The 27805-nt window shown below is 28.2% G+C and overlaps 1 protein-coding gene across 1 annotated transcript; it reads left to right on the top strand.

The window, feature by feature from the left end:
• Positions 1-247: 247 nt before the first annotated feature.
• On the top strand, positions 248-21188 carry LOC116770776 (connectin-like). The gene is made up of 3 exons (XM_032662382.2): positions 248-370; positions 15021-16077; positions 19094-21188. Exons 2-3 carry the CDS (start codon positions 15030-15032, stop codon positions 19519-19521), a joined length of 1476 nt encoding a protein of 491 aa, XP_032518273.1. The 5' UTR covers positions 248-370; positions 15021-15029; the 3' UTR covers positions 19522-21188.
• The last annotated feature ends 6617 nt before the right edge of the window (positions 21189-27805 follow it).

Raw genomic sequence — 27805 nt, 5'->3', positions numbered from 1 at the left:
CGTATTAAATACAAATTCCATTAGAACTTAAACGAGTTCAGTCATCGAGTAAATGAGGCGTTGTTCCAATATAAACGGTAATTAAGCTCTCGAAAAGGTTTTAACGCCTTTATAAATTTAATAAATAAACTACACAATGGCTTAACAAATTTTCTCAGTAATGTATTGCGATATTTCAACCGACACTGCGCATGTTTGGAGCAGAATGCATACAAATGTTCCAAGTTTAAATCCAGTTGCTTATTAACTGCCGTGGGGATAAGACGTGTCGTGATCGACTTCTCGCTTTCGATAGCGTAATAAACTTTAGTGTTTAGTTGTAATATAGAATGTGAATTTTGGGACTGATTAAGAAGGAAAATTTATTTCAGTAAGTATTCACATATTACAGCATTTTACGATAGTTTGTAAGAATTTATTAACTTATGAAATCTTTTTTTTATGTAACTCAATTAACGTTGAAGACGAATTCGCAGACAAATTGTAAAATTTTATGAATAATAAAATCAAAAATTTATTTGAATGTTTTTATTAAAAAGAAAATATTTGAACATTAATAATAAAATTGTAACAAACAACACTTTCAGTAAGTCTAAGCAACAAAATAATACTTAGGCGAAAATTTTAGAATAAAGTACTTTTAAAGAAATAAAGAAAATATTGTCGTCAAAAATATTAAAATAATATAAATATATTTAATGTATTCTTAATTTATATCTTAAGAAAGGGACTTTCTACGCAAACAAGGGCTTCCCATTATTAATTATAAGATTTTTAAATACTAAAAATTTAATATTAATAGTTCACTTTTAAAATCTAAAAATATTCTACATCGGATAAATTAGTCGGATAGTACCTATGCTTCATAGCACTCTACTATGGAATACACGGGTACTTTATATGTATATATTTTTCTTTGAGTTTTTAACAATAATTGGTGTGAAAAATTTGATCCACGTAATATAATATTTCGAATTAACAGTTTTAATGTATCGGCTAAACTTCTTAGCTCCCTCCTCGCCACCCCCGACTAAATCACCACGATTATACTTAAGGTTGGCAATTTCCTCAGAAGGAATTTATGGGAGCTATATTTTATATCCTCAAAAGCTATACGACTGAGTGCGAGTGTCATAACAGATTTATTGCTATCGCTAAAGGTACAATTTTATTTCACACTACTATAAGTTAATTTTCTATTTCATTTTATAGTTTCACATTTACCAAAGCTTTTGCTTCGTACGTTAACGTTAATAGTCTTTATAAGAAACTTGTAAGTGATATGACAGTCAAAAACTACGTTACCAAGGAAAGGAAAATATGAGGCGATATAATAATTTTGTACATCATATGCTATTGATAGACCGATATTTAATTAAGTTTAGTTTCATCCAAAGACAATTTAAAAGTTTTTGAAACTAACTGTAAGCGTTAAACTAGGTCCATAGTAGTTCTCTGTTAGACAGTAAGCAGCTTAGCTGACTCCTTGATCTCGTTACGGCAGCAACTTAATTCTATAAGAACAGAAGTCTACTTTGCTCGACGTCATTGTTAACCTGTGACCGCTTCTCTCTACTATTGAAGATTATTACTTATTAGATTATTTATTGTCCGCGTAGTTTATCCGAAAAATATTAGTTTCATTTAAAAGATTATTACTGTTTAAATAATTCTTACTTATATTATATTTGTCAAATAAAATTGTAATACGTATGTATTGAATTATTAGGCAGTAAGTCGGAAATCGTTTTGTAAAAATAAGTAAATCAAATTCATAGCGAAAATGGAAATCACTATAGATTATGTTTATTATAAACTTAGACATTGTAAGTCAATATGAATTGTTTAGTTGCATATAAAATATTCTCTATAAATCTATTCGTATTAGAAAGTATCAAATAGATACAAATGATAGATTTTTAATATCCAAAATTATTAGATGCCTTTATATTACATTTTTTAATTTCCGATTCATTTCAACAGTAAATATATTCTTCAAACTATGTTAATATTGGTTAAGTAAAAGTAAATATTTGATGTTTGTAGAATATTCAAATTATATGAAGTTATTTGCTTAACTATCCGCTTTTATTTACAATAATTATCAGTTCAACGGAATAATAAAATTTAACTACCACTAAATACGCGTAAAGTTTTCCGAAATAGGGCATTACTAAGTGTAAAGTTACCACAGACTATCGTTTAACCAAGATTCCTGGTTTTGGGCCAACAGTTATGCAGTTTGAATAAAGTTTATTAAGTGTTAGTGATAAAGGAAGTCTGATCTTGATAACTGAAGCAGTTAAAATGCAAATTAACTCCTTTATCCCTATTAATCAAAGTGGAAGTCTGACCCGAGCACAAATTTTGTTCTGGCTCATAAAATCTTATTATTATATCCCTTTTCATTTGTTTTCCTTTCGCCTTTTCGTAACTTTCACATTTTGTAAAAGGGATGAATGTAAACGGGTTGATTTTAAGATAACTTATGATTTAATTGCTTAACATAAGGCAATATTTTTCAACTTTACTGATTTTTTTGTATGAGCGGATATTATTATTTCATTATCGTATTTATTATTAATGAATAATTTGATGTTTGTTCAAGCAAAATCTTATAAAATAAAATTCTTAAATAAAATGTTCTCCAGAATCAAAATATAAAATCTTTAATAATTTTAATAGCGCCATATTGGAAATTTAAATCATCTGATGTTCCGCATTTTATTAAAAAAATATCAAGATTTTAAGGCACCCTGTTCGATTTTACTAAAATTGAATAGCTAGAAGTTTTATATTGGAAAAGATAAGAATCGCCACTTACGGAAAAGCTTGAAGATTTGTAAAGGCAGTAAAGACAGTGAACAGAAATTCTAGCTGTCCTATAGACGTGAGTCGGAGATTACCCGGTGGAAGCGTGGACAGGATAATACTATAATATTGTTAAGACTATTAAAAACATAAAATCTTTATCGAACATCAATAATCGCTGTTCTTTATACAGATACATATAATATTAATGTTAAACTGTTTTGTTTCGTGCGTGTGTAACGATATTTTTGGATTATGTTCCTATTTTATGTGCTGTTCTAATATAAAAATATATTTTTTTATGAATGTGAATTCAGTAGTTATTTTCTATTTTCTGATAGACATTGGAAAACTCTTAAAATATTTTTTCCTTCCTTTATCACCCTTTTATGTCTCTTATCCACTAACTAAAATATGTTTACTATAAAGATAACATGATGTTACTGTTTCAGTAAATACGTTTAATTTTAATAAGATAATTGGATTTAAATATTTCCGAATGATAGTTTTTTTCTACATGTTTAATTTAATCATCAATTCGAAAATATTTCACATAGTTTATACTATTAATGTTAGATAAATTATTTCCTGTAAAAGAATGTACACACAAGAACTAAAATGTCATTTAGAACGACAAGGGTTAAAGGGTCAGAGCCTCGGAAGTAAAAACCCACAGGGCTATTATGTGAAACCAATTATACTCTAAATATAAAATAAGTTTAACTAAAGGTCATTATGAAATAATAAATTTATTTTAGTTTATATCTTTAATTTTTTTGACTACTTAAATACAAAAAGTAAAAGATACAAATACTTCTATCAGTGTGTTTGAACTTCAATGGAACGACAGAACGTTAAAGGTTTGTCTTCTGTTATTTTAGCGTTGTCCAACGACAAACTCCTGGTATCTCGGAAAAATTAAATCGTCGTTAGGACGGTATACTGTCAATATTATCTGTAGCAACTGAATTCATAACTGTTGAAGCGAAAATTTAAATGACAATTAAATATTAACGTAATCCATGTTTCATTTCGTTTAAGTTCACATTCGTGATTTCAACACGGAAATTACGGTTGACCACTCTTAATTTGTATAATGTAATATGTAGTTTTTTCGTTCTGAAAACCGCTCGGTGGAGTAATTAATTAACAACTGATGTTTTCATCAATTTGCGTTTGCATTATTGTTCCACTTTAAAGTTGAATATAACGAATAAGATGTTTAATAATTTTGCCAAACCTACATAATATCGCAAAACATCAGTTGTAACTAGTGATATTTTATCAAATAGTTGTTTTTAGAACATGACTTCTGTTTTTAAGGAAATTAAATATACATATTTTCTTCTAGTACAATATTACAAGATAATCATCATGTATGTTGCAGACTTTTTCTTATTTCAAAACGGTAATATATTTTTATATTTTGTTCAAAGTAACCAAAAATTCGTTTATTTGGCAAAACCAATCACGTTCAAAGTTTTCCAAATACAGTATGACAGAATCCCACTAAACTGTTTTCTATCCTAAACTAAGTAATAGTTCTTTTTCCCATTTTATTCGCCACTTGACACCTGCTACTAACCCAACTTTGGTATTTTAATGTGACCAGTGGGATTCTAACTTGAAGACATTTTATGGTCCTACTTCTTTGTTGTGCTTGGTTTCACACAAAAAAAATATAGTGTGACCTTAAAACAAAATATATTGTGTGATTCGAAGTAACTTTGTTAATAAATATTTTATATGCAAGCTCTCGTGGCCGTATCTGTTTATTTATTTTTTTCATATCCAGAAAAAGAAATAACTTTCACTCAATTAAGAAATGGAAGAGAGACATAGAAATTAACGAGCACTCTTTTCTGGTTATTAAATCCTTAATTATCTTTTAATGTTTTAATATTTTACATATTTCTAGTGTAGTTGATTCTGGAAAATAAAGATCAGTGAATCCGTCTCAATAGATCCAACTGTTATGGCTAAGAAAGACTTAAAAAAATATTAAGAATAACTCTATATATACTTATACACATACCTACATAGAGACCTATGTGTAATATAAAATGTTTGCTGTCAACTTTATTTAAAAAAAAATATTTGCCACCATATAAGTAAAATTTATTTGTCTTTCTTTAAATATGTTTCACGGAAAGGGTAAAGATAGAAAGTAAGATTCATAACATCTAGTAATAAGCGATTCGGTTTAAAAGATTAGCGCAAGGTTAAAAATAAATCTTATCCGGCTGGCATTAAATTCGCTACATCCCCAACATTAATCTTCAACGCAATTGTGCTTAATTCCCATTTCTTCCTCCCAAGTATAATAAATCAAGTTAGTATACAAACTCTTGCACCAGTCTTTGTTTAGAAAACGATACAATTGTTGAAATTTGCTTGTTCGCCACTATTGTTTTTGTTTGTTATAGAGGAAGTTTGGCCTTTATTAGGCTTATTATATTACGGAGTTCTCAGGTCTATTATATATTTAATAAGGTGGCCGTTGTTTGTACTAATAGTGTATAATTTCTGTTATTTTGGTCATTTTCTGTGAAGTTTCTGAAGGGGAAATCATAGGGTAATTATATACTCTTTATCTCATCTTTAACTTTTCTCTAGCTATTTTCGAATCGTTGAACTTTCTTTCCTTGAAAGGGAGGGTCACGTTAAACTTTCCAGCGTTTTTTAATCTTAAACCATGACATGATATTTTACTTCCAAAAATATGGGAAGTCTATGGTGGAAAATGTAATATGATACAGATTATTTAGTATAAATTGTTTCATTGGGCACATAAAGACCTGACTGCTTGGTCCCTTTTTAATTAAGTTTCTAAGTAATGTGATATAACGAAAGTCGTAAACAAACAGAGGCTATTTGCATCGTTTCTATGTAAATACAAATGTTATAAAGCAGCTAATTGACACTAGAATTTAAATAAGTAACAGATTGCACGAGTGTCTCCCTTTAGCTCAAGGCTTTGAAATGAAACAACATAGCAAAGAAAATACAAGTAAAAATATTGCGCTCGACGCTATAAGAGAGCAATTGTGAAAAAATAAGATGTAAAAGAATTTTTAAAGGTTGTGTAAATGAAAATATGACATAATTTTTAGACAGCTTTTATTATTGTTCATACGAAAATTACTCTGTACAGTAAACAAGTACGTGCATACTTTATATAATTTGCAAAATTTTGGGTGTAATTTGGCGTTGTGTAGATAGATTTTACGCTACTGCACTTTGGTATAGAACGCTTTATGACTAAACGTCAGCTGAGCTCAGAGTTACTGCCGCGAACATACGCTTCCAAATTATTATTGCCGCCAGGGATATCTTTATAGTTCTTTAGTGGTGATAATTTTAAGACCACTTTATACGGATTCTCTTTAGGAAAATGGTTTTATTTTAAATTCTCACAGAACAGTATTATTACTGAACATAATAATATTAAATATATTTAACAAGAATAGTAAATTTGTTAAATATTATTTGAAGAACATTTAGCAAAAATTGTAAAGCTGTTATGGACAGAATCTATAAACAGGAATAAGTAAGATATAAGGGTGAATATATTAAATTTGGTTTTTAATATATTGTTAATTTTTTCATACTACTGTTACTATAAACTATTTCATATTAAGTTACCTTGACTTTTTTTGTACAAATACATATTCTTTTTTTATTCTTTCAAGTTGGTAAATAAGAACGCATGCACTGCTAATTCAATACTATATATAAAACTAGTCTACTGCGAAAAATAATTTTATTTCTATACACAGTTAATTAGAAAAAAAGTCAACCATACGGTTTCCTTCAAACATGACTTTTAGTAAATTTTTGTCACTATAGATTTCCTTAGACGCTAACTTCATTCTTGAGCGGTAGAACTAGAGTTGGCGCAATAGAAATGATGGCGTTATAGAAATATCAAGTGACGAATTCGTTGCGAGGTAAAAATATGCATGAATGACTTTGGTGACACCTGTGTTTTTCGTGTCTGCGCCAGCTTGCTACGATAGCTAGCGAAATTTCTGGAATAGAAACATCTCCTTCATATTAAAATGTTAAATTCAAAATCATATGCATTTCGTTTTAAAATTGAAATTAATGATTTGCCACGTGGCAAATCAAAAAATGTATTCCAAAGAATCTACGTTTATTAGAAACTCTATTTGGATGCTCGTATTTAAAAATTAAATGAATCATTGAATATCCAGTGGAGCTGCTAATTTTAATTTAATTTAAAATATGAATATAACGTCTTGTTTCATATTTAAACATAATTAAAAACTCATTATCACCTCGTTCCAGATGAATGGACTTTAAATCAACCTACATTTTACGTAATTAGCGCTGATATATTATAATATGTTCCTGCCGACCGGCTGGATAATTACAACTGTACATTTAAGTTGAAATAAATTCTAAAAAAAAACTCGTACGAATATATTTGGAAAATGCTTTAAAATAAAATTAAACATTTTATGTAAATTAGTACAAGTATGTAGTTGAAATTAATTATTTATTTTAAATACTAAGACTTGTTCGTTACAATGTGAAAGCTAAATATTAATGATTAAGACGACGTAACTAACGAGTAATATCAATATTTTTACTGATTATTCTTCCGATTTCCCCATCTTTGTGCACTGTCAAATTATGTGCATGACTATTTCAGTGAAACAGACAGCTTTGTATACTCGCTGAACAAATAACTTCAGATATGAAGACAAAACAGCCGTGACAACACCCTAAATTGTTACAATTCATAATATTTGAGCTATGCACAGAAAGGAGACAGAAACATATAACTTTTCATTATCTAAGAGACGCGATGAAGACATATTATATTCTGGAATCATACAATTTTGTCCACAAATTCTGTACTTTAAGAACGACAGTTGCTTGGCCGCGGTTCGGAAATTATGGTTTAGGTTGTTTGTGATGTTATGTGAGGTCAAATTATATTACAGCGGATAGATTACGATTGTCGCTCATTTGCATTTGTATTCTAATTAACATACATAAGCTTTATCATGTCTTTATAAAGCAGCAATAAAGGGAACATAATACTGTAGGAACATAAAAATATTTTATTGTTGTAACATAATGTTGCTACCATTTATAAGCATGATCAACATTTTTGACCGGGATTTCGCAATATTATGTAATTTTCCTTTTTGGTTTACATGTCAGTTCAATCAAAGTATAATCAATCATTTCAATTTTATTTTTTTCAATAACGGAAAGTTATAAAAAACCAAGTTTTTAGTTTAATGATTGAGTTTAGTTTATTAGAGAGTGAAATTAAAGTAAAATATAGCTTGACCTGACTTTTTATCATAAAAATTCTTATTATTTCTTAAAGACAATATTATTATTTCAGGTTATATAAATATAATAGCTTTTTTAATGCAAGAAAAATATATTATTTGAACTTTTGCTGTTTTGTAAAAACAACCTCTTTTTTAGTTTTTCTTGTCAAACTCTCAATCTAATACTATCCAAAATATAAAGATGAAACAAGAAGAGAACTCCCTAAATACTTTATGTCAAATACAAAAGACACGTTCCATAATGAGTTTATAGATACAGAAGTTTTATTGTCAAGAAGATTTGTTTTTCAAATAAAGGAAATTGATTAAAAATCATCCTTTTTAAAGGCTGTTAAACATGAAGTCATTATGAATTAAGTTAAAGTGGAAATGGGCCGGTCGAATTTCCAAACGATATGATTATAATCTATGGAGCTAAAACATGTTAGAGTACAGACAAAATTAGGTAAATATAGTATTGAATGCCTTGTAGTATGATAGAAGCAAATATTTGAAAGAGGTTGTGGTAAGGGCAGGGAGGACGGCATTGGACTGGGACAATTGGCGCTCTTTGTGAGAGGCCAAGTTCGGCTGTGAACAGTGATGAGCTAATTCGATTGATTACATGATCAAGTACTCACCAAACTTCTTCCTAAATTCCGCATACACATTTTTAAGGCAACATTTCTCGTATTCCGTATCATTTGAAATCTTTTATGTCGTACTGCGTTTCCCGGCATGCAAATTTCAGAAAGAATATTAAAAAAAACTTGTCTTCCTACTCTACATAAGAATTATATGAATCTTGCTTCAGTTTTTTTCTAATATACGCGTAATAAACAGTCACCGACATAAAATGTTAATGTAATAAAAATGAATCGACTTGTTTTTGAACATTCTAACTATCAAAGTTCAAAATAGTAAGCGACGACGAATACTTTTTAAAAATTTCAAACTGTTTCCTCTCTTCCTTAAAAATAATAAATTCATTCGAAGAAATAAAGACACCTCAGTAATGTCTGTTCCCGCTCTCGCCGCTGAAGCACATTTAAAGTAGAGGTTAAACACAAAATATCTTTAAAGTTGCGATTTCCTTTGTCGGCAATATGCACTTCGCATTTGTATAAGGATCGTAGGATTTTTAAACATTGCCTTTTATAATATTTAGTGAGGTTGAAAAGGTTTTGAATTTAAATATAGTTATGCAAAAAAAATTATATAAAATTTTATTAGGTTGTTTTAGAAAAGTCGTTTATTTATAGCAAATTACTTAAAACGTATCCCGAGAGAAGGAAAAGCAAATGGCTAAGTTAAAATGAGTAATAAAATTTATAATATCATAGACAACTTGGATTCTACGTTAAAGTCTCAGTAAATTATTAAGTCAAATTATACAGCGTTCTAATTGTGGGGAAAATTTTCGAAAATCGTCTAATTTTATAGCGAGAATTTTCAACGCTATAATTTCGTAACAATTAATTATGTAAATTGTATTTGTTTTTTGAGGCTTCGTAACTTTCAAGACCTTATTTTAATCATAAGTATAGTGAAATAAAACTTTATTCTAATGAAAAATGTCGTTAATGTAAAAAACAATTGTAACAAAGGATTTTAATTTATAGTTTTAAATTAAATGTCTTTAGATCAGTTTTAGAAACATTAACTTACTATTAATATCACATTTCCACATTGTTAACATTTCATGTTTTTGGCACAATTATTAATTTAATTTTAAAGGACGTAGGTGTGAGTGTCTCCTGATTATTATCTTTATTATTTATAATAATAAAAATGCATTGTTGTTTAGTTTCGTTAATCAGAAAATAAAATATTCATGTTTCAGTATTCGTTATCATGTGTCTTAGTTTAAATAAAATGATTAACTATTTTAATCGTTCACAATTTGGGTTTTTAGAAATAATGTGAATTGTGAGAGAAATAAAAAGATCACATGTTTTATAGCAGAACTATTTTCTTTTATATCTTTTTTTTTTAAATAAATAGTTATTTCCGCTTATTATTTTTAAACACAATACGGTAAACATACTGAAAACTTCCGTACAAACCGCGGTGCATGTGATGTCACAATTTAATTTCTACTTGTAGTTCACAGCTGATACATTTCATTGTTTTTTAATCTATAAGATAATTTTATCGGCGTCCGTTTCTAATCTTTACTTATTCTTTAAAATAAAAATAAAAACTCTTCAAAAAATATTTTAAAATGTTCCACAAGAATAAGTAAATTTCCAAATGAATGATTATGAAAAAGTTCGACAAGTAATTGTGATTTCTTTCTGTGTAGATAATTTTTTATATATATAAATGTATATGGTACAATAATATAATAGTAGTTAAAAATATTAAATTATATTGTTAATATGTGACTATTGAAAGGTATTTGTTTAATTCGGTTTGACATTTAAAGAATATGAAATAGAATATTTCAGCGTAAGTAATTTCATTTCATAAAGTTTCTATTATCATGTTTTTACTAACCAAATTTAAATTTAAATTGATCTTACACCTCATATCTTAATAAATAATTCTAATCTGATATATAAATATTAATTATTCGTTTTAAATAATCCAAGGACGACCTGCAGAAATAGTTCATAGCGAATTGAATAAACTAAATTGATAAAAAGTTAAATTTAAAATAATCAAATAATAAAACATTGCAGATTATCAAATTATGAAAGTTATTGTTTTTAATTATTTTTATCAAATCAAATGTTCAAACGTACGCCTATAATTTAGTAATTTCTTCTTTAGAAGGTAATGTTTTACGCATCTCATTGGGCATTTCTTGCAAAATAAAAGAGCGGAGTTTTTTCGGGATAGTTTTCAGATTGTCCTTTGAAAACTAAGTATAAAAAGATTTTTTTCTAAAGTAAACCTTATTATTTTGTGCAGTTATGACTAAACAGTTACACTAATTTCTTACAAAGAAGTAAGTTCTGACCAAAATATGCTTTTAATTGTAATAAAAGTTAGCAAAATTCTTCCAAACTTCTTATGATTCTCCGAAGTAATTTCGGTATCGATAAGAATAAGTTTACAAAGAAAAAGCTTGTGAATTGTAAGAAAGTTTCATATATATTTATGCAATAATTTAGTAGTATTTTCGAAAGTCCACATAAGCAAACTTTTCCAACATTTATAACGAATAAAATTAATTAATTCACATTATCTTCACTATTCGGATTTCTGATTACCTTTTATAAATAGGCATAGCAAACAATATGGAATAATGTAAATCTTTTTTTTTTTTGAGAGGGAATATCATTAAATGACCTCTCTTGCCCTGTAAGTGGGGTAAGAGATTATGGGAGTGACTAAAAACCCCTCGTAACTTCTCCTGCTCCGAACCGGGCCGTGGTTCATTATTGCGCTTGCATCCGCAAGCCGGCTTAACATCGACTCTAGGGCCTCATCCCTGGTAGTCTGATGGCTCTTTGACGGGCGGCAAGCTACCCTTGCTCACCGTCCGCACAATTATGTTGCCTGGAGATCGCGATCCCCAACGCCCGGAGCGGAATAATATCAATCTTAGCATCTTAATAACATTCTAGATGTGAAAAATCTGATTTGTTAGAACAGAGTGGTTTTAAAATATGGAGAAATAAAATCCTCATAAGATTTTTTTAAAATAAAATAATATTTCTTTTAATACCTTACAATATACTTATGATGACTAGATTATATTTAAAAAATTAGACGAATTATCATTGTTAGTATTATCTTAATTAATTAGAATTAATCCCTTCAAAACTTAAATCATTGTTCTGCAATCTCTTATCCTTTCCTTACTCGATTACGGTGATGTTTGCTGCTTAGATGCCACTGATGAGTTATTCGATAAAATAGATCGGCTTCAGAATTTATGCATTCGTTTTATTTTTGGTTTGCGTAAATACGGCAACATTCTTAATCGCTCTTGTAATACACAAAATCCTCTCGATATCCCTTCCTTGAAAACAAAATTGTTTCATAAATCCTTCTCTGTCCAAGGTGCGCAACTTTGAAACTCACTTCCATCTCCTGTTTATAAAGAGAGTCCAAGTGCACTTTCCTTTAAAAATTGAGTTAAAGAAACATCTGCTCTCGCTATTACTTTCTGATATGAAATATTTATTTATACTATTTCACAGTGAATTGATATGTAAGTATGTAAATATTTATTTATGTATGTATAATGTCTAAACTTCCTATTAACATATATATATATATGTTTGTTTATATATGCTTATTTAAGTATATCCCTTTCTTTTTTCTTATTTTTTTATCGGTACCTACACCACATTTCTGCTCTAGTGTACTATATCAAAAGGGTTTCTGACAGAGATCTTTGTTAAGAGATAAGTTGTCCTTAGTACATCACATTTCTTTTATAATACTGTAGTTGTTACATTTTTGTTTTCGGTACATAAATAAATGAAACTGAATATAATAATAAAATAACTTGTCCTGCGACTTGAGCTACAGATAAAAATGGAGCATAGTTTTTTTATTTCTAAGAAAATATCGCACTAAAGTTACGACGCTAAACGGAAAAGCTAGATTTATCTTATTCACTTTTGCTAACAAATGTAATTATATTAGAAATAAATTTAGTTTGTCTTATGCCACATAAAAATAACTTAGGAATAGGTTGTCGTAATATTTGCATACATTTCATTAAACCGGACTCTTGTGAGGGTAGTGTTGCAAAATATTAATATATTTGAAAACTGAATAAAAAATACCTTTTAAGTTTATTTAAATAAAGTATTGTTATTCTGGTTCTGTTGTTTGAATTGTATAAGATAACGTCGTAATTATTTTGATAACTATTTACAGAATTCAATTACGTAGTTAGTTTTGACAAAGCGTAACCACATTATTTCACTCAATTCTTTTTTAAGTGTTCAAATGTATTAAAAAATATTTTAAAAATTAGTTTTAAATCAAGATAGAACAACAATAATTATTTTACAAACTCTTATAAACATAAAAATAAAAGTACATTTGTTTATTCACATTATGCATGATATTTTTCAATTCCTTTTTGTAATGAAATTTCATAGTTTAAGCCCTCAATAATCTAAAGCGCATTATCCAGGAACGGTATTACGTAAAGTTTTGTGAAGCTTATGAAACATTTTGCATTTTATCAAATTAATTCCATACACAATGCGGTCATTATGTACAATGCGGTATGAGATCAACTTTAACATTTGACGTTACAACGCAACGTCTCTACTTACCACATTTGATAAATGCAAGCCCGCTCTCCGCTAACTAGATAAAGAAACTTGCGATAACATAATTTATTTTACTTAGAACTATTTATTAAACTTTTAAGAATTTAAAGGTAGAGTTCCAAGAGTATGAGCAATTTACATCTCTTTGGTTTATTTCTCCATTTAATTTCAGTCAGTAGTCAGTCGTAAATGTTAGTATGAGGTTAGCTTTATAAATAATAATTTCTGTATGATAATTTGTTGTTGATCATCCTTAGGCAATGTATATTCTATTTTGTATTATGTTTCGTAATTAAACGTCAAAGACATTTCCATTAATGTAACGGGGGCTTTGTCATTCTTATATGTTTAGTTAAAGCATTAAACCCTCAAAAACGTTTTAATTTATATTTCAGATCATATTGATTTTTGTTGACGATACTCTGAAAAGTGGGAATATTACTTTTATTATTTTCTTTGACATTTTAAAACTAATTAGTCTAAAGAAAACAAATAACTTCCTAAATTATACTTCGCCACGAGAGGGAATATCATTAACTTGAAACTTTTGTTTGCTGTTTGGTTTAATGCGCTTAAGTTGTGCTGTTTCATCTTGCTGAGAGCTTTTCTAGAATCTTTTCAACATAGCTTTGAATAGTTAATTCTCTTTTAAAATATTTTTAACCTAATAATGAATCGTGTGGCTTCACTTAATATAAAATATTTTTATAAAAAAAAATCATATCATTAAACTCTTTTGGAAAAAACCTTTTGCTAATGTGTAAAAAAATTGCAAGGTTTTTTTTTATTTTAGAATTATATTGAATACAGTTTCAGACAAAAAGGATAAATAAAATTGATTCCTTGTTTGTGTATTTGTTACTGTGTCGGCCTCGCTACTAAACTTTACCAACGTTAATAAAAATACGGTCTGTTAAAACTCTGGAGTAGTTTTATAAATACCTCTGAATATTTTTCCGCGTTAAAATGTACTTTTAACAATTCAAATCCAGCGGGAACTTTTAATCCGCTTGTAAACTAAAAGTTCAACTTCAATTTAATAACTCTTAAGCTGACTGTGAAATATACCAGTTTGTCACATATTTGTGTAGCTGTAGCACTAATTGGATTGGACTTAATATGGTTCGTTGGTAAATTAAGACGTGTTTCTCCCACATATTAATAATATTAAGGTAGTTTTTAAAACTAAAACTAAAATTCTGATATTAACGCCCATGGAAAGTACTTTTTTTGTACACATAAGTTGAAAAAATAAAAACTGTATGGTTGAAAATAAAGGAATGTTTTTTTCTGTGATGATAAAATTAAATAAAAAAAATGTCTAATACATAAATTTTCATTATGTTTCATATATAAGATAGTAGTTAAGAAAGTGTATCTTGAGAAGTTTATTTTAAGTATGCACGTTAAATTAATGCTGTTAATATTTTTAAATACTTATTATAATATATTTTTCTATTTTGTATACCAATTACTAGTTTACCCAAGAGTAAAGCACGTAGAAAGTTGTATAGTTAAATCTTTAGAACATGGATCACTTTGGAAGTTCTCCCATTATATTCAGTATTATGTTAAACCTTACAGTTAGGAAACCCGTGAAGGAAAAAGTCAAGCGTATTTTATATTTAAATCTTTCATATTGTTTCAGATAAACGCCATGGAACAAGTTGGCAAGTACTTCGTTATAATTGCATCATTAATGTCTGTTGAACTAACTGTCACGGAAAGTAAAAATGAAACTAAACCGAAAATTGATAGACGGCACTATCAAATGCCACTCTTTATCAATGTCTGCGATATTGTCGATCGAAGATCCAAAGTACACTGCTACTGTGACAGTAATAAGCCCAAAATGGCAACTAGAGCAGACTGCTGGATATTCGGTGGCGGATTAACCGAGGATGATCCGATTTGGCCAAGCTTTTCCTCTCAATCCGAAATAGAACATCTCATGTTTAACGTTAGAACCGATGATGCGTTGAGTTTTGTACCAGCTAAAGCCATAGTTAGGCTTGATAGACTGAAACACTTGTCTATACAGTTTGGAACGATCAAAAGAATTTATCCATATGCATTTACAAACTCATCAACTTTAAAACAGATTGTTTTGAAGTCTAATAAAATTGCACATTTGGAAAAACATGCTTTTGCCCAAATGATGATGCTCTCAAACTTGAGTCTGGATGATAATCAAATAACTGAACTTAAGAGAGAGGTATTTTTTAATTTACCAAATTTGCACATATTAAATTTATCAAATAATAATTTAAGTCTTTTGCACGAAGGTTGTTTCAAACATTTAAATAACCTGATTGAACTAAAACTAGATTACAATTATATAACAGTTATTACAAGAGAAACGTTTGAGGGGTTGGAAAATCTATCTCGTTTAAACTTGAGAAACAATAAGTTGGCTATGGTCGGTAACTTAGCGTTTAGCGAGTTGTGGGGATTGAAAGAATTGATGTTAGATAACAACGGTATCGAATACATCTCAGAAAGGGCTTTCGGAGGACTAACACAGTTAAAGAAGTTGACCTTATCTGGGAACAAGTTGGCAACTTTTTATGATGACATTCTTGAAGATATGAGGAGTCTTAGTGTCTTGGATCTGAGAGACAACCTATTGACGACAATATCATATGAAACCATACGGCCCATTTTGAATAACGAAAAATCTCAGTCATCAGTAGTTTATTTGGATGGTAAGTATATGAATAAAAGTTGTTTTAGTGCAGTTTTAAGCTTCAACTCATTTAGAATTCAACTGTTGTGCCAAGAATTGCGATAAATGTCACTACAAAATTCAATTCCTTCCCATACGTTTTTAAAAGTAGGTTAATGCTTGAGGTGATTAAAGAATAAGACATAAATATCTTTTGCGGAAACTAGTAGTATTTTTAATTTAATTTTTTCGACGTTACATATATTTATATTACACTAATAGTAACAACTTTAACCCTTATCGTATCTTGTGTTAAATATTATGTTGAAGGAGATTAGGTAAATTTAATATAAAATGAGAGATTCAAATATCTTGTATAAAAATATATCCCAATTAAAGATATTTCCATTACCTCACTTTAAACGGATTAAGACTATAGCAGTGGAGGTTGTTATAAATTCTAGTTTCGCCACTTCTCGTAACTTTTTCTTTTGGTAAACAGAAGTTCATTGTAAGCTGAGTGCGGTTATGAAATTCAAATTGCTTTGTCTTTTTATAATACAAAAAGTTCTGAAACTTAAAAACTTCAACTGAATAGGTGTTGAGGTTATTTTTGCATAGAATTTAATTTAAGAAACAAAGCAGGATAATGTGAAAAGAGTGCTTTTAATTATTTTATTTTTATAAATTTATTATTTAGTATTCGTTTATAACTTTCTCAAAAATAAGTATGAAGAGTAAATAGCTGCCACTTCTACATGAAATACCAAGACAAAAATATGAATGACGAAACCTTATTTGTTCAGCAAACAAAGTATCGTTTTCTTCTGTTAAATCAAAATGATAGAATGCCACTCAGCGTTGTTTACGCCATGTAGTCTCGATAAGGCTTTTGATGTTAGAAATATATCAACAAGAATATAAAAAGGCCTGTCTTGATATGGGTGTGATTCTTTTATTTCCATGGCAGATACTTGCGTAAATCACGAGTTTCAAACCTTACCCATATTTTGTAAAACACCCAATATATATTTTTTCATTTTCTCCTTTCACTTTCTATTTACAGAAATTTTTCTTCATATGTACGTGTACCTCCTGTAACTTGTTACGGTAAAGCTTTATAAAGAGCTTTATATTATTTATGTGAGGGTTTGGATTTGGACTATTGAAAATAGAATTATTTATGATTTCTTCGATAATATTACAGCTATCCCATAGTGTTTATATTATCACAAATAATTAAAAAAAGACATTCTAAAATTTCTTTCAACAATTTTCTTATTTTTATTTCTTTCGCAAAAAAATAATTCTTTATAAGACCTTTTCTGTTTCAACGAGTGGAAAGTAGTGACAGAAAAGGATTATTCATAAAAATATCTGAAGTAGTCTCCTTTCATAATTTCCACCTTCTTATACTCTGCAGAATATATCTGAGCTATACACTCAACAAAATAGTTACTCCAAAAGTTTTAAATAATGTGTACAATATAAAGAAATAAAATGTTTAGATAACATATTTTAATAAAGTCGTAAAACACTTAATATTTTTTCAATATATATATTTTTTTGAGTTAAAATTATTATTCTGAAACTTTAAACGTCGAAAACATATTTATGCAAACGATATATATTTTCTAAATCTTTCGCAGGACATTTATTAAATGACTACAAAAAAATTTTGTTCGAATATTCAATTTAGAAATGTAGGTGCAGAAAACTTGGGCATCTCTTGACAACTTAAACAATATTATATTCTTTGTAACTTTATTTCAATTACACGTATGGAATTCAGCACAGAACTTGTTTATATCTGTCATTCATTTAATAAGAACAATTGGAGTTATTAAGTTACTAATGGTTACAATCAAAAAAATTGGTATAAACTTTGTTTATTTATTTATTTCCTAATAGAATAAATTGTTTTGTGGCGGATCAGAGTAAAAATTTATAAATTTACTTGTAATTTTTATAGGTCAAGTGTTAAATTAAATAAAACTATGATAAACAATAATAAATTAGGCAAGCATGTCCCCTGTGTTTAATATTTTAACGATATCTTCGCAGTCACGCGATAAAGTAATGTAATGAATGTGTATAATTTAAAATCTATAGAAATGTGTTTGTTTTTACAAGGATATTATAATTAACTTAAATGAAATTAAGTTAAACCTTCTTTAAGTGCAAAAAAGAAATACAAACATTTAAAATTGGGACAGTGCAGTCGCTATATTAAAACTAAATAAGGATAAAGTAAATTTAGCACAGACGAGGGATAGCTTTCAGAATAATATTTCAACTTCAATTCTACTTAACATCTAGAAATGTTTAAGTAAAGAATACAGTTGCAGCACGTGCGATCTGAAGATCAAAGCTATTTTTCTCCGGGAAGTGCGAGGTTCAAGTATCCGTTCGCAGTTTTCCATGCTGCCAACTTTAGTAGATAATTCTAAAACGTTCTCTGAATGTAAATTAACTCTATTCCGTAGATACCGATCGTATATTTTAAACTGCTACGTATATTTTATACTTTAAAGACTTAACAAAGAAAGCTTAGCAGAGACTAATCGCAGTTGTTTAAGTGACTCGAGTGGGTTTCTTATTTTAAAAATGTATTATTACGTTTACGAATATTTTCAGAAACAGAAATACTGAAATGATTTAAGCATTCAACATGATAATTATACTTTGGGGTAGTTAAGATATTTTTATTTGTTTCATAATGATACTACATAGTTACCGCTGGGTTAAAACGATCGTTTAGGGATAATGGTTTCAAATATACGGAAAGTAAAAGTGCATTTGTGGAAGTGCTTGAAATGTACATAAAATTTTAATTAGTACATTACAATTAATGAACGCGAAGAACTGTAGGTAGATTAGAAAAAACTATTAAAATTTAAATTTCAAACGAGCAATCTGATGCCGTGATGCATACTAAGTATCTAGGGACTTGAGGTTAATGACTTTAAAGTCTCAACTTGGCTAATTACTGACAGTGAAGGTTCTAATTTGAAAATACTTTTGTACGTAAAATCTAATACCTTCTTTATTTTCAGGTAACCCACTTAGCTGTAACTGCCGTTTATCTTGGATATATGTGCTCCGTAATGAAACTCAGGATACCACTATGAAGCATGCTCTTGAAAAAATATCTTGCGTCTCAGACCCCACAAATGATAGACGAATAAGTGAACCAAAAGAGGAAGAGGTCGAAAATAGTAACATTTTAGCAGATGATCATTATGACTACTATGATAAAAGTGACGATTATAGTAATGACAAAGAAAAAACTAAAATAGGTACAGCCATTAGGCTGATAGATATACCCTTAGAGACTCTCCCTTGTCCGAAAGAATTAATGCAGTCGATTGAGGAAACGTACGGCCATCCAGTGCAAAATGAAATACGATTAAAAGCCTTCTCTAGAGTTGGGAGAGATTTACCTAACTTTCTATTCTTCTTGACATTGTTACTATTATTTTAAAATGGAATGTTAAAACAAAACAAATGTTTGTGATATTAGACTTTAATTATACGCATATCTATTTAGTCATAACTTTGTTATTACTCTAAAATTTTAGGTTATCAAGAGTTAGTGTAGTCCTGGACCGTATGGTTTAAATAGATATTTTACTCGAATTGTATATACATTTGTTTATAGTTTTAGAATTGTATAGGCTCTGTTTATGTGATGTACATTTCTGTAAAATAATAAAATTTTCTTGCCAAATTACCACATATAGATACAAGTATAATATAGAAGATATTTCCCGAAATAATTTAGATTTCTTTAATGTTTGCATGCATGTTCCAGTGTTTATGTGTTCTAATAGTAAGGAATAATAAAGCATGATTAAAAATTACTCAACTGCAAAATGTTAAATGTGTAGTTCTTATCAAAAGCTTTGTTTATGAGATTATTTTGCATTAAATAAGTAAGTGATAAATAAACAATTTTATTTTTCACACGATTAAAATAGTTAACGATCTTAGAGGATATTTTTATTATCATTCTGTCACTTTTAGTAAATATTACCTAAATATATCTGTGAAATTATTTGATGACTGAAGTTTCTTAAACAGAGACAGTTAATCAGTCTTCCTGGACATAAAAGCTTAAATACTCAAATAACCGCTTGACTACAAACCGTGAAATTCATAAAATAGTTTAAATTTCCTTGTTCTATATCAGGTTAAACATTATTTTAGTTATACATAAAGAAAACTTTCCTCATAAACCTAAGTTGTTTCATAAGTATACTTGACTTTTCGCCGATGAACTTTTACACACAAAAAAAAAACAACACCAACGTAATAAATAATAAATGAAATGTTAAAACTTTTGTCACGCGCCATATTTAAGTGAAAATATGGACCCTCGCTGATATTATTTTAAAGGCTAACGAAATTGTAAGCGAACATAAAAAATCACAGCTCCCCTCCGGGATAGCACTGCGGTTTTTGCCAGTTTTTTAATATACGCGTGCTTCATTCCATTATAATTCCATTACATAGCATGTGTAAATTTAAGCAAAGTGTACATTATAATTTTTAACAACATTATTAGGTTGTACTACGAATATATTAAATCATGGAAGTTATATCTTTAAACTGAACTATTCAAAACTCCTTTTTATTAATGGACTTGTTGTGGAATTTGAAATAAATTACGTTTTACATATAAAGGTGTACACACTTCGACATAAGTTGAGATGTTTTAAAATATGTTTTACTGAACGAAACATGTGTTATTAATGCCTTGTTAATTAAATCAGACATACTATATTATTAATAAAATACCTATACATCGCTTTGCAAACACCAACGCCTGTTTAACACCTGAATGTGGCTGGTATGTTCCAATGAAAAGATCTTCAACCATTATGGCCACCAGCACTATATCCGCTGTATGATAATATGAAACAAGCAAAAAGTTTTCACTTATTGATGTTAGGAATGTTTCTTCGGAATAAATTGTTGTGCTCTACTAGTTATAATTTTATTTATAGATATTAAATATGTTTTTACGCGTGCTATGTTAACATTTCCTAGATTTCAACATTGCAATATTTTGGGTAAACGTTATTTATAACATAGATGTAAATGAATATGTTGTGGATATTTCAGTATCTGTTGTATTAAATATTTCTACGGGTGTTTTGTTGTATTATTACCCTTTAAATTTAAATAATTAATATAATTAGTATTTTAATTTAAAGAGTTTTTATGTTTTTCTTTTTCAGCTCTTTTTAATTTATTAGGGCCATAAAAATCAATGTAAGTCACTATTTTGCATAAATACATATTATTACTTATGTTTTAATGTTCCATAAGTAGTTTGTTTTATTTTTTTAAATTTCGATAATATTAGAGCAATTTTAAGCACCAACGTGTCCAGAATTAGTGTTATTTATTCAAGCAATAGCTACATTGTTTTTCTTATATTTAGTGATCAATATCTTTCGTAAGAAGACCACTTACCAAAAGAAAAGCGTTAATTCACAGTAATTTCTCCTTAATACCATAAGTGCCGAGGCCGTGACTAAGAAAGGTATTAGTTGGATTAGACCGATAAGCGGTTTTAGTTTGTATCTTTATTATCATTTATTATACATATAATACAATAAGCAATGCTTTTTTTATGCGTTCAATAAAGGGAAAGAAATTACTACAAGTATTTTAATTATTGCATTTCATCAATGTTGAATGTAAATTAGTTCCCTTATGCCGATGCAACATAAAGCTATATCTCCAATAAAGTGCAAGCAATAGTTAGAAGAAGAAATAAAATTAATTCAGGATATTAAATTGATTGCTACTTAAAAGTCAATAAAAAATTTATTTTTATTAACTAACTAAATTAAATGACTCTGAGAAAGTATGAAGTTTTCAATTTAAAGTCTTATATGTAGCATACGAAGGTTTTGTTATTCATTTCGTTCTGGTTCGGTCATAAAATAAGGTAAGTAAGAAAATATTGTATACTACTATATCGAGGGTGTAACTTGATACGTTACGTCATACAACTTCCTTCGTATTTATATAAAATCTAAATTTACATCATTATTTTTGTAGTAATAAAGTTCTTTTAAAACGTAAGTATTTTTAATTTGAGAGAGATAAAGTTAGAAGATTGTGCTTCCAATGTAGAAAAATAATAGAAAGAAATAGAACGTCTGCCAATTTGATCTTACGATTATTGACATTGGCACGGTTCATACAATTTAATTCTATTCAAATTATATAGTAAATTAACGTTTTTATTTATAATTTTGAACAAATTTTAACATTTTAAATAGTTTATGTGTCCCGAGGTTACATTATGTAGATTTTTCTTATCTTTAAATTAACTATTACATTCCTAGTACTGTAGATTAAATTATTAAACTGTGTTTTAAGTAAGAATTGTGTTTAGAAATCCGTTGTAAAACATCTGAAGAAAAAATATACCGTATTATTAATTTCTTTCGTTTCTATTTTCAAAGATGAAAACAAACACTTTTGAAATTTAAAGAAATGCAGACTTTTTTTCTCTAGACTTAAAATATAAACTTTTTAGTTCAATCATACAGCATAAAATGCATAATATCATACATAAAGTAACAACGGAAATAAGTTATCCTTAAACACTATAGCAAATGAGATCAAAAGATTAATGAATCTAATAAATGTAAAGAAATATCAGGAAGATATCAGATCAGACATGAAATATCAGTATCAAAAGTTCCTTTTGAAGTAGCTAAATATATTGATATCTTTTATCGACAAAGGCATTTTATGCATTACACATTACAAAAGGTGAATATAGAGTTGAAAGAGTAAAGAACTTTTTTTTTACTTTTACACTCTTTAAATGTAAATTCGATCCATAAGTAAATTATATGGAAATTTTTCTTAAGAGATCCCTTTATTTATTCAGCATATTCAAATTTAATTGAGTCAGAAAGTTTTTATATAGATTGCTATTCTCAATAAAGTTCATTTAACTTAGACTAGATTTACATTTATTACTTAAGATACCAGGAAAGTTACTAACGTTAGTTTATACGTTTGATAGTTGGATAGTAAAAATCAATGTTTTACTTTAAAAATTATTTCAAATAGTGATGTAATTTTTTATATAAAACCTGTAGGTTTAAAACTTTATGATGTCCATGAATCCATCAAATATTATATATCAAAAATAATATGTTTACCGCAATTACATTGCTTTGTTTATTAACATTTAAAGCTATTTAAGTAATCTTATAGCTCTTAGAAAATATGATGCTAACGACACGTTTTTATATATCCTATGTTGGATTTCTTGCACTTTCTAAGTCTATATATATATGAAGCTGGTAATTTGAGACAATATTTAATTAAATAATTCCAAAAATTACAAGATTTTTTTGATGAAACAAAAGACTTTTGTTTAAGACAAATGTTTGACGGCCTTTTGGTTTAGTTGTCTAATAACGTTATTGTCTGCTTAATTTTCCAGAAATATAACAATCGATTTGTTAGAATTCTTTTATTTTATGTTGTTAATTGTCATATAATTTGAAATAACCTCAACTATTCTTCAGACAGGGAATCCGTATGGTGCTGACTGACCCATTTTATTGTCCAAAATCTGATATTGAACCTTTAAATCAAAAGCAATGAGAAATCTCAATGTTACTTAAAACAGGTTTTAATACTAAAAAATAGAAAAATCTATATCTACAAAAAATTTGTTATAAATATTTAAAAAAAACCGCTTTCTTACATAAAACTTCATTATTCAAGGTTAAACTGTAAGTCTTATTCATATTATAAAAATGATTGAGACGGAACTGATTTTGCCTTTGATAACTTTAAGACAATTTTCATACTAATACATCAACGTCGGCGTTGTAGACTCAACTGTGAACGGTACATTTTATTAAAGTGCCATATTTACGATCTTCACATTCCCTTGAATAGCAAAAGTAATATAAAAATATATTTATGGCTTCATTTCGTTATCCTTTGTTGGGGGAAATTTTATTCATTATTATGATTTCATGTTCCAAATATTTTGTGGAATTGACGCAATGACTTAGCATAAATTTGTATTTTTTTTTAATCATCGAAGTTTACATCGGGATCTAAGACTTTCGCGAGTTTTATTCATTTAAATGAAACTAATAGTTTTCGGATATACTACGCGACGTGCGTCGGGAGTATGTAGATTTTTTACAAAAATAAAGCATGCGTTATATATCCGAATAATATTAGTTTCATTTAATCGAAGTTTATATTAATATAATTCCTATTTAAGGTTTCACTAATAAAATTTATTTTAAATTCCTGGTATTATGGAAATTCCATCAAAACACTATACTTGTTAATATGTGTTATTAGAAGTAAATACCTAAGTTATATATTACTAAGTAATGTCAAAGTCCTGATATTAATTTTAGTAATCCAGTTGTGCAAAGTAAAATAGTTGTCTAAAAGGCTAAAGATGTTATATTACATATTTATTGACTGCCTTCGAATTATTTTATTGATCTACGTGAGCAAATAATTTTCAAATTGTAAAATATAAATAAGTTTCATGTTTATTTTTCAAATAAGCTCCAAATACGAGCTAGATAAAAATAGGTATATATATGTTTATTGATTTTTTAAATACACCAGTAATTAAGGAACCTCAAAATAGATTTTTCAGTTTTTAAGAGCATAATGAAGGAAAGTGAAAAAGAGAAAGAAGAGGTTCTTAAAGTTATAATAGCTTCCGTGGCTTCTTTATGCAGGGAAAGTAGGCGCTGTAGGTACTTTGATTGTTATTTGGGTTTTACTTACTAACAATCATCCTTTCTATTGATTTCGAGTATTTCTAAGAAATTCATACCCGTTTTTAAGTAACCTAAACTAAATTTATATTTTTCTTATTAATATTTACACAATAGGTATAGTATTTTAATACAGATAGTTTAGTTAATAATAATAATACAAAAATGGAATGCACTTCAACTGCTATTGAAAAATACAGTTTCCATTACAAAACGTTTTTGAACGAGGATTCCAAGCACAAATATTTTTAATCAAGGAAACTTTACTGTTAATGAAAGAATTTTTATTCCGCAGTTAGAGCACATTGCATGTACTAAAATTGTTTAAATTAAACTTTGCAATATCTACGCTGTATTTATACGCTATATTACTTACATAATTACACTGCGTTAGGACTTTTTTTTAAATAATAAAGTTTGGGCGGAAATTCCGACATTTGTATGGATTAATATTACAGTTGAGAAATTTTACTTTTGACTGGAAAAATATTAAGGTTTACTTATAATGAACTTGAATCACAACAAAAGATGGCCATAGCTCGATTCTTGATAAGAATTTATACTAGTTTTAATTACATACTAATATATAGTAAAACAATATCGATGAATATTTATGATGGATGACATTTTTCATCAATTTGAATGTGTTAGAATATAGTTAAAATATTTTATAAGAAACTTAGATTCACATACATATTTCAAATAAAACAATTCATTAAAACATCTAATAACATTTATTTACTGTACATGTTATAAATTTACAGAATATCGTTTATTCACAAAGAAAAGCTATACAATAAAATATACTCGCCAATTGTGTTTTCTTCAAGAGTTGCTGCTAATAACATTATAACCACAAGTTTTCGCTAAGAGATCTGTCCCTTTTTCTTGTCCGATGTAAACTGCCTTGCCTCAGTGAAGAGCTATGTTTTATAGTTGTCACCCACACCACTCGATATTCAAGATGTTTACTTTTTAATTGTAACAGTATATATTGAAAATATAAATGTATACTGAACACTGGTTTGATATATTATCGACGACGCAACACTTTTGTAAGTCTTACCCTCACTTTTCGATTATTAATATTTAAATGCTAATTTATATTTTTAAATACAAATAGTATATTTAATAAACATTATGTAAATATAGAACAGTATCCTAACAAATGCGTTAAGCACTATAATTAGCATTTAAAAATTTTGTTCCATTCCATTATAATTTTTACTCATACATACATAACACATTATATCAGAGAGATCAGCAGGAAACAGAAAAAAACTGAAAGTATATAACTATACTTGAACATGAGTCTTAGTACTGAGAGCGCATTTCGAGCGATTTATAGTTGCATTTACTATCTGATATGCTTATCGGCGCAATTCCTATTATTTGAATAATCAATAATTGTAGGTTGAAATTATTAGGTGTCACCCGCTTTACCACCTGCGTAGCCACCTGTGCAAGTGTCGTCACAACAATGAGTGTAGGGTTGGTATATACAGAGGCGAGAGTAGGTACAGCTGAGCCGTTGCAGGGATCGCACCTCTACAAGGTAAGGTATTCGTCCAATCGTCCATGAGATTACCTTGAAGAGTCTGAGATCCTGACAACATTCAAGAATAAAGACATCGATGACGTAAGTTATGCTGATGTCACTCTTTAAAAAACGACAAAGTGCTTCTAATTCCGACATGACATATGCTTTAAAATAATATTACTATAGTAGTCAATTTAAAAATAGCTGTAAGGCTAATAAAGAAATATAAAAGTAACACTGACTGCAATTTTGTGAAATAACTAATCACGGTTTTTGTGAGTTTTGTTGCATCTTAATTGAAAATGACGGAAAATGTTCAAAAATAATCAGTACAAGAAGTCATTTAAAACTAAAGAACCCTCTTGAAGAAAATAAATTTAAACAAATGAATTTATAAATAATCAGTACAAGAAGTCATTTAAAACTAAAGAACCCCCTTTAAGAAAATAAATTTAAACAAATCAATATATATTATTTTTTAATTTGTCCGTTTATTTTGAGTCTTTATAAAAGATATAAAACTAAATAAAACGTTAAGGCGTTTGGGACTAAAACCTATCAAACAAAGACGGGAAGAAAACTCGTATACCTTATAGATCCATTTATTTCTATATGTACATACGATTGCTTTAACTAAATAAAGTAAGACGAGGGAAACGTGTTGCTTGATTGCAGTTTGTCTCATTCTCAACAGAACAAACATTTAATGTAGTTAGCCGATCTAACTTTCTCGGCAACTGGTTAGTTTAAGTAACGTAGTATTTATATTTATTCTCAAACATTTTTGGGCTTATTAGCATCAAAATTAAAAAGATGATAAGCACATTCAATTGATTGTAATGACAGACTGAGTTTTCTATATCAATCTCAAAGGGAAAATGTGATTTAGAATACTTAAAACTTTTAGATAAAAAGAGATGTCTAGAATGGTCTAACAAAATTTAACTGCAACTTTTTAAACTTTAGTTTTCGACGCAAAGAAACTATATTTACATATGCTGACTAAAGATATGTATTGAATAAATATTTATATTCTAAAATATAGTCTTAATATAAACTTAGCTACTTACACGTCTATTAATTATTTAAAAAAAAATCTTATTGTATTACGTTACGTATATAATAAAAAGGTAATTTTCAAAACATCCCGCTTATTAATTTACCTTAATTGTTAATATAAAATATGTCGTACACAAAACATAATTTCAGAAATAAAACAGGCTCTTTAAACATACAAAGAATGACATATTAACTGACCTTTAAACTTTATACTAGCTAATATGAAAACAGCATCACATAAGAGAGAAGTATTTTTTTTTTGTTACAGTGTATACTGAGTCAAATTGTTAATGTTCTATGTCAATTTATAAAATGCAATACTATATACATATCACATAATTTACACATTTTTGAATTTTCCATAAAAA

The sequence above is a fragment of the Danaus plexippus genome, chromosome 7 (assembly GCF_018135715.1).
Source record: "Danaus plexippus chromosome 7, MEX_DaPlex, whole genome shotgun sequence".
In the NCBI taxonomy this organism is placed as follows: Eukaryota; Metazoa; Arthropoda; class Insecta; order Lepidoptera; family Nymphalidae; genus Danaus; species Danaus plexippus.
This window is presented reverse-complemented; position numbering and strand designations above follow the sequence as displayed.

Excerpts from the sequence above, each read along its gene's own strand:
- LOC116770776 (XM_032662382.2), top strand. The coding sequence starts at position 15,030 with ATGGAACAAGTTGGCAAGTACTTCGTTATAATTGCATCATTAATGTCT. Across the intron at positions 16,078-19,093 it reads ATCAGTAGTTTATTTGGATG|GTAACCCACTTAGCTGTAAC; the intron begins GTAAGTATATGA and ends CTTTATTTTCAG.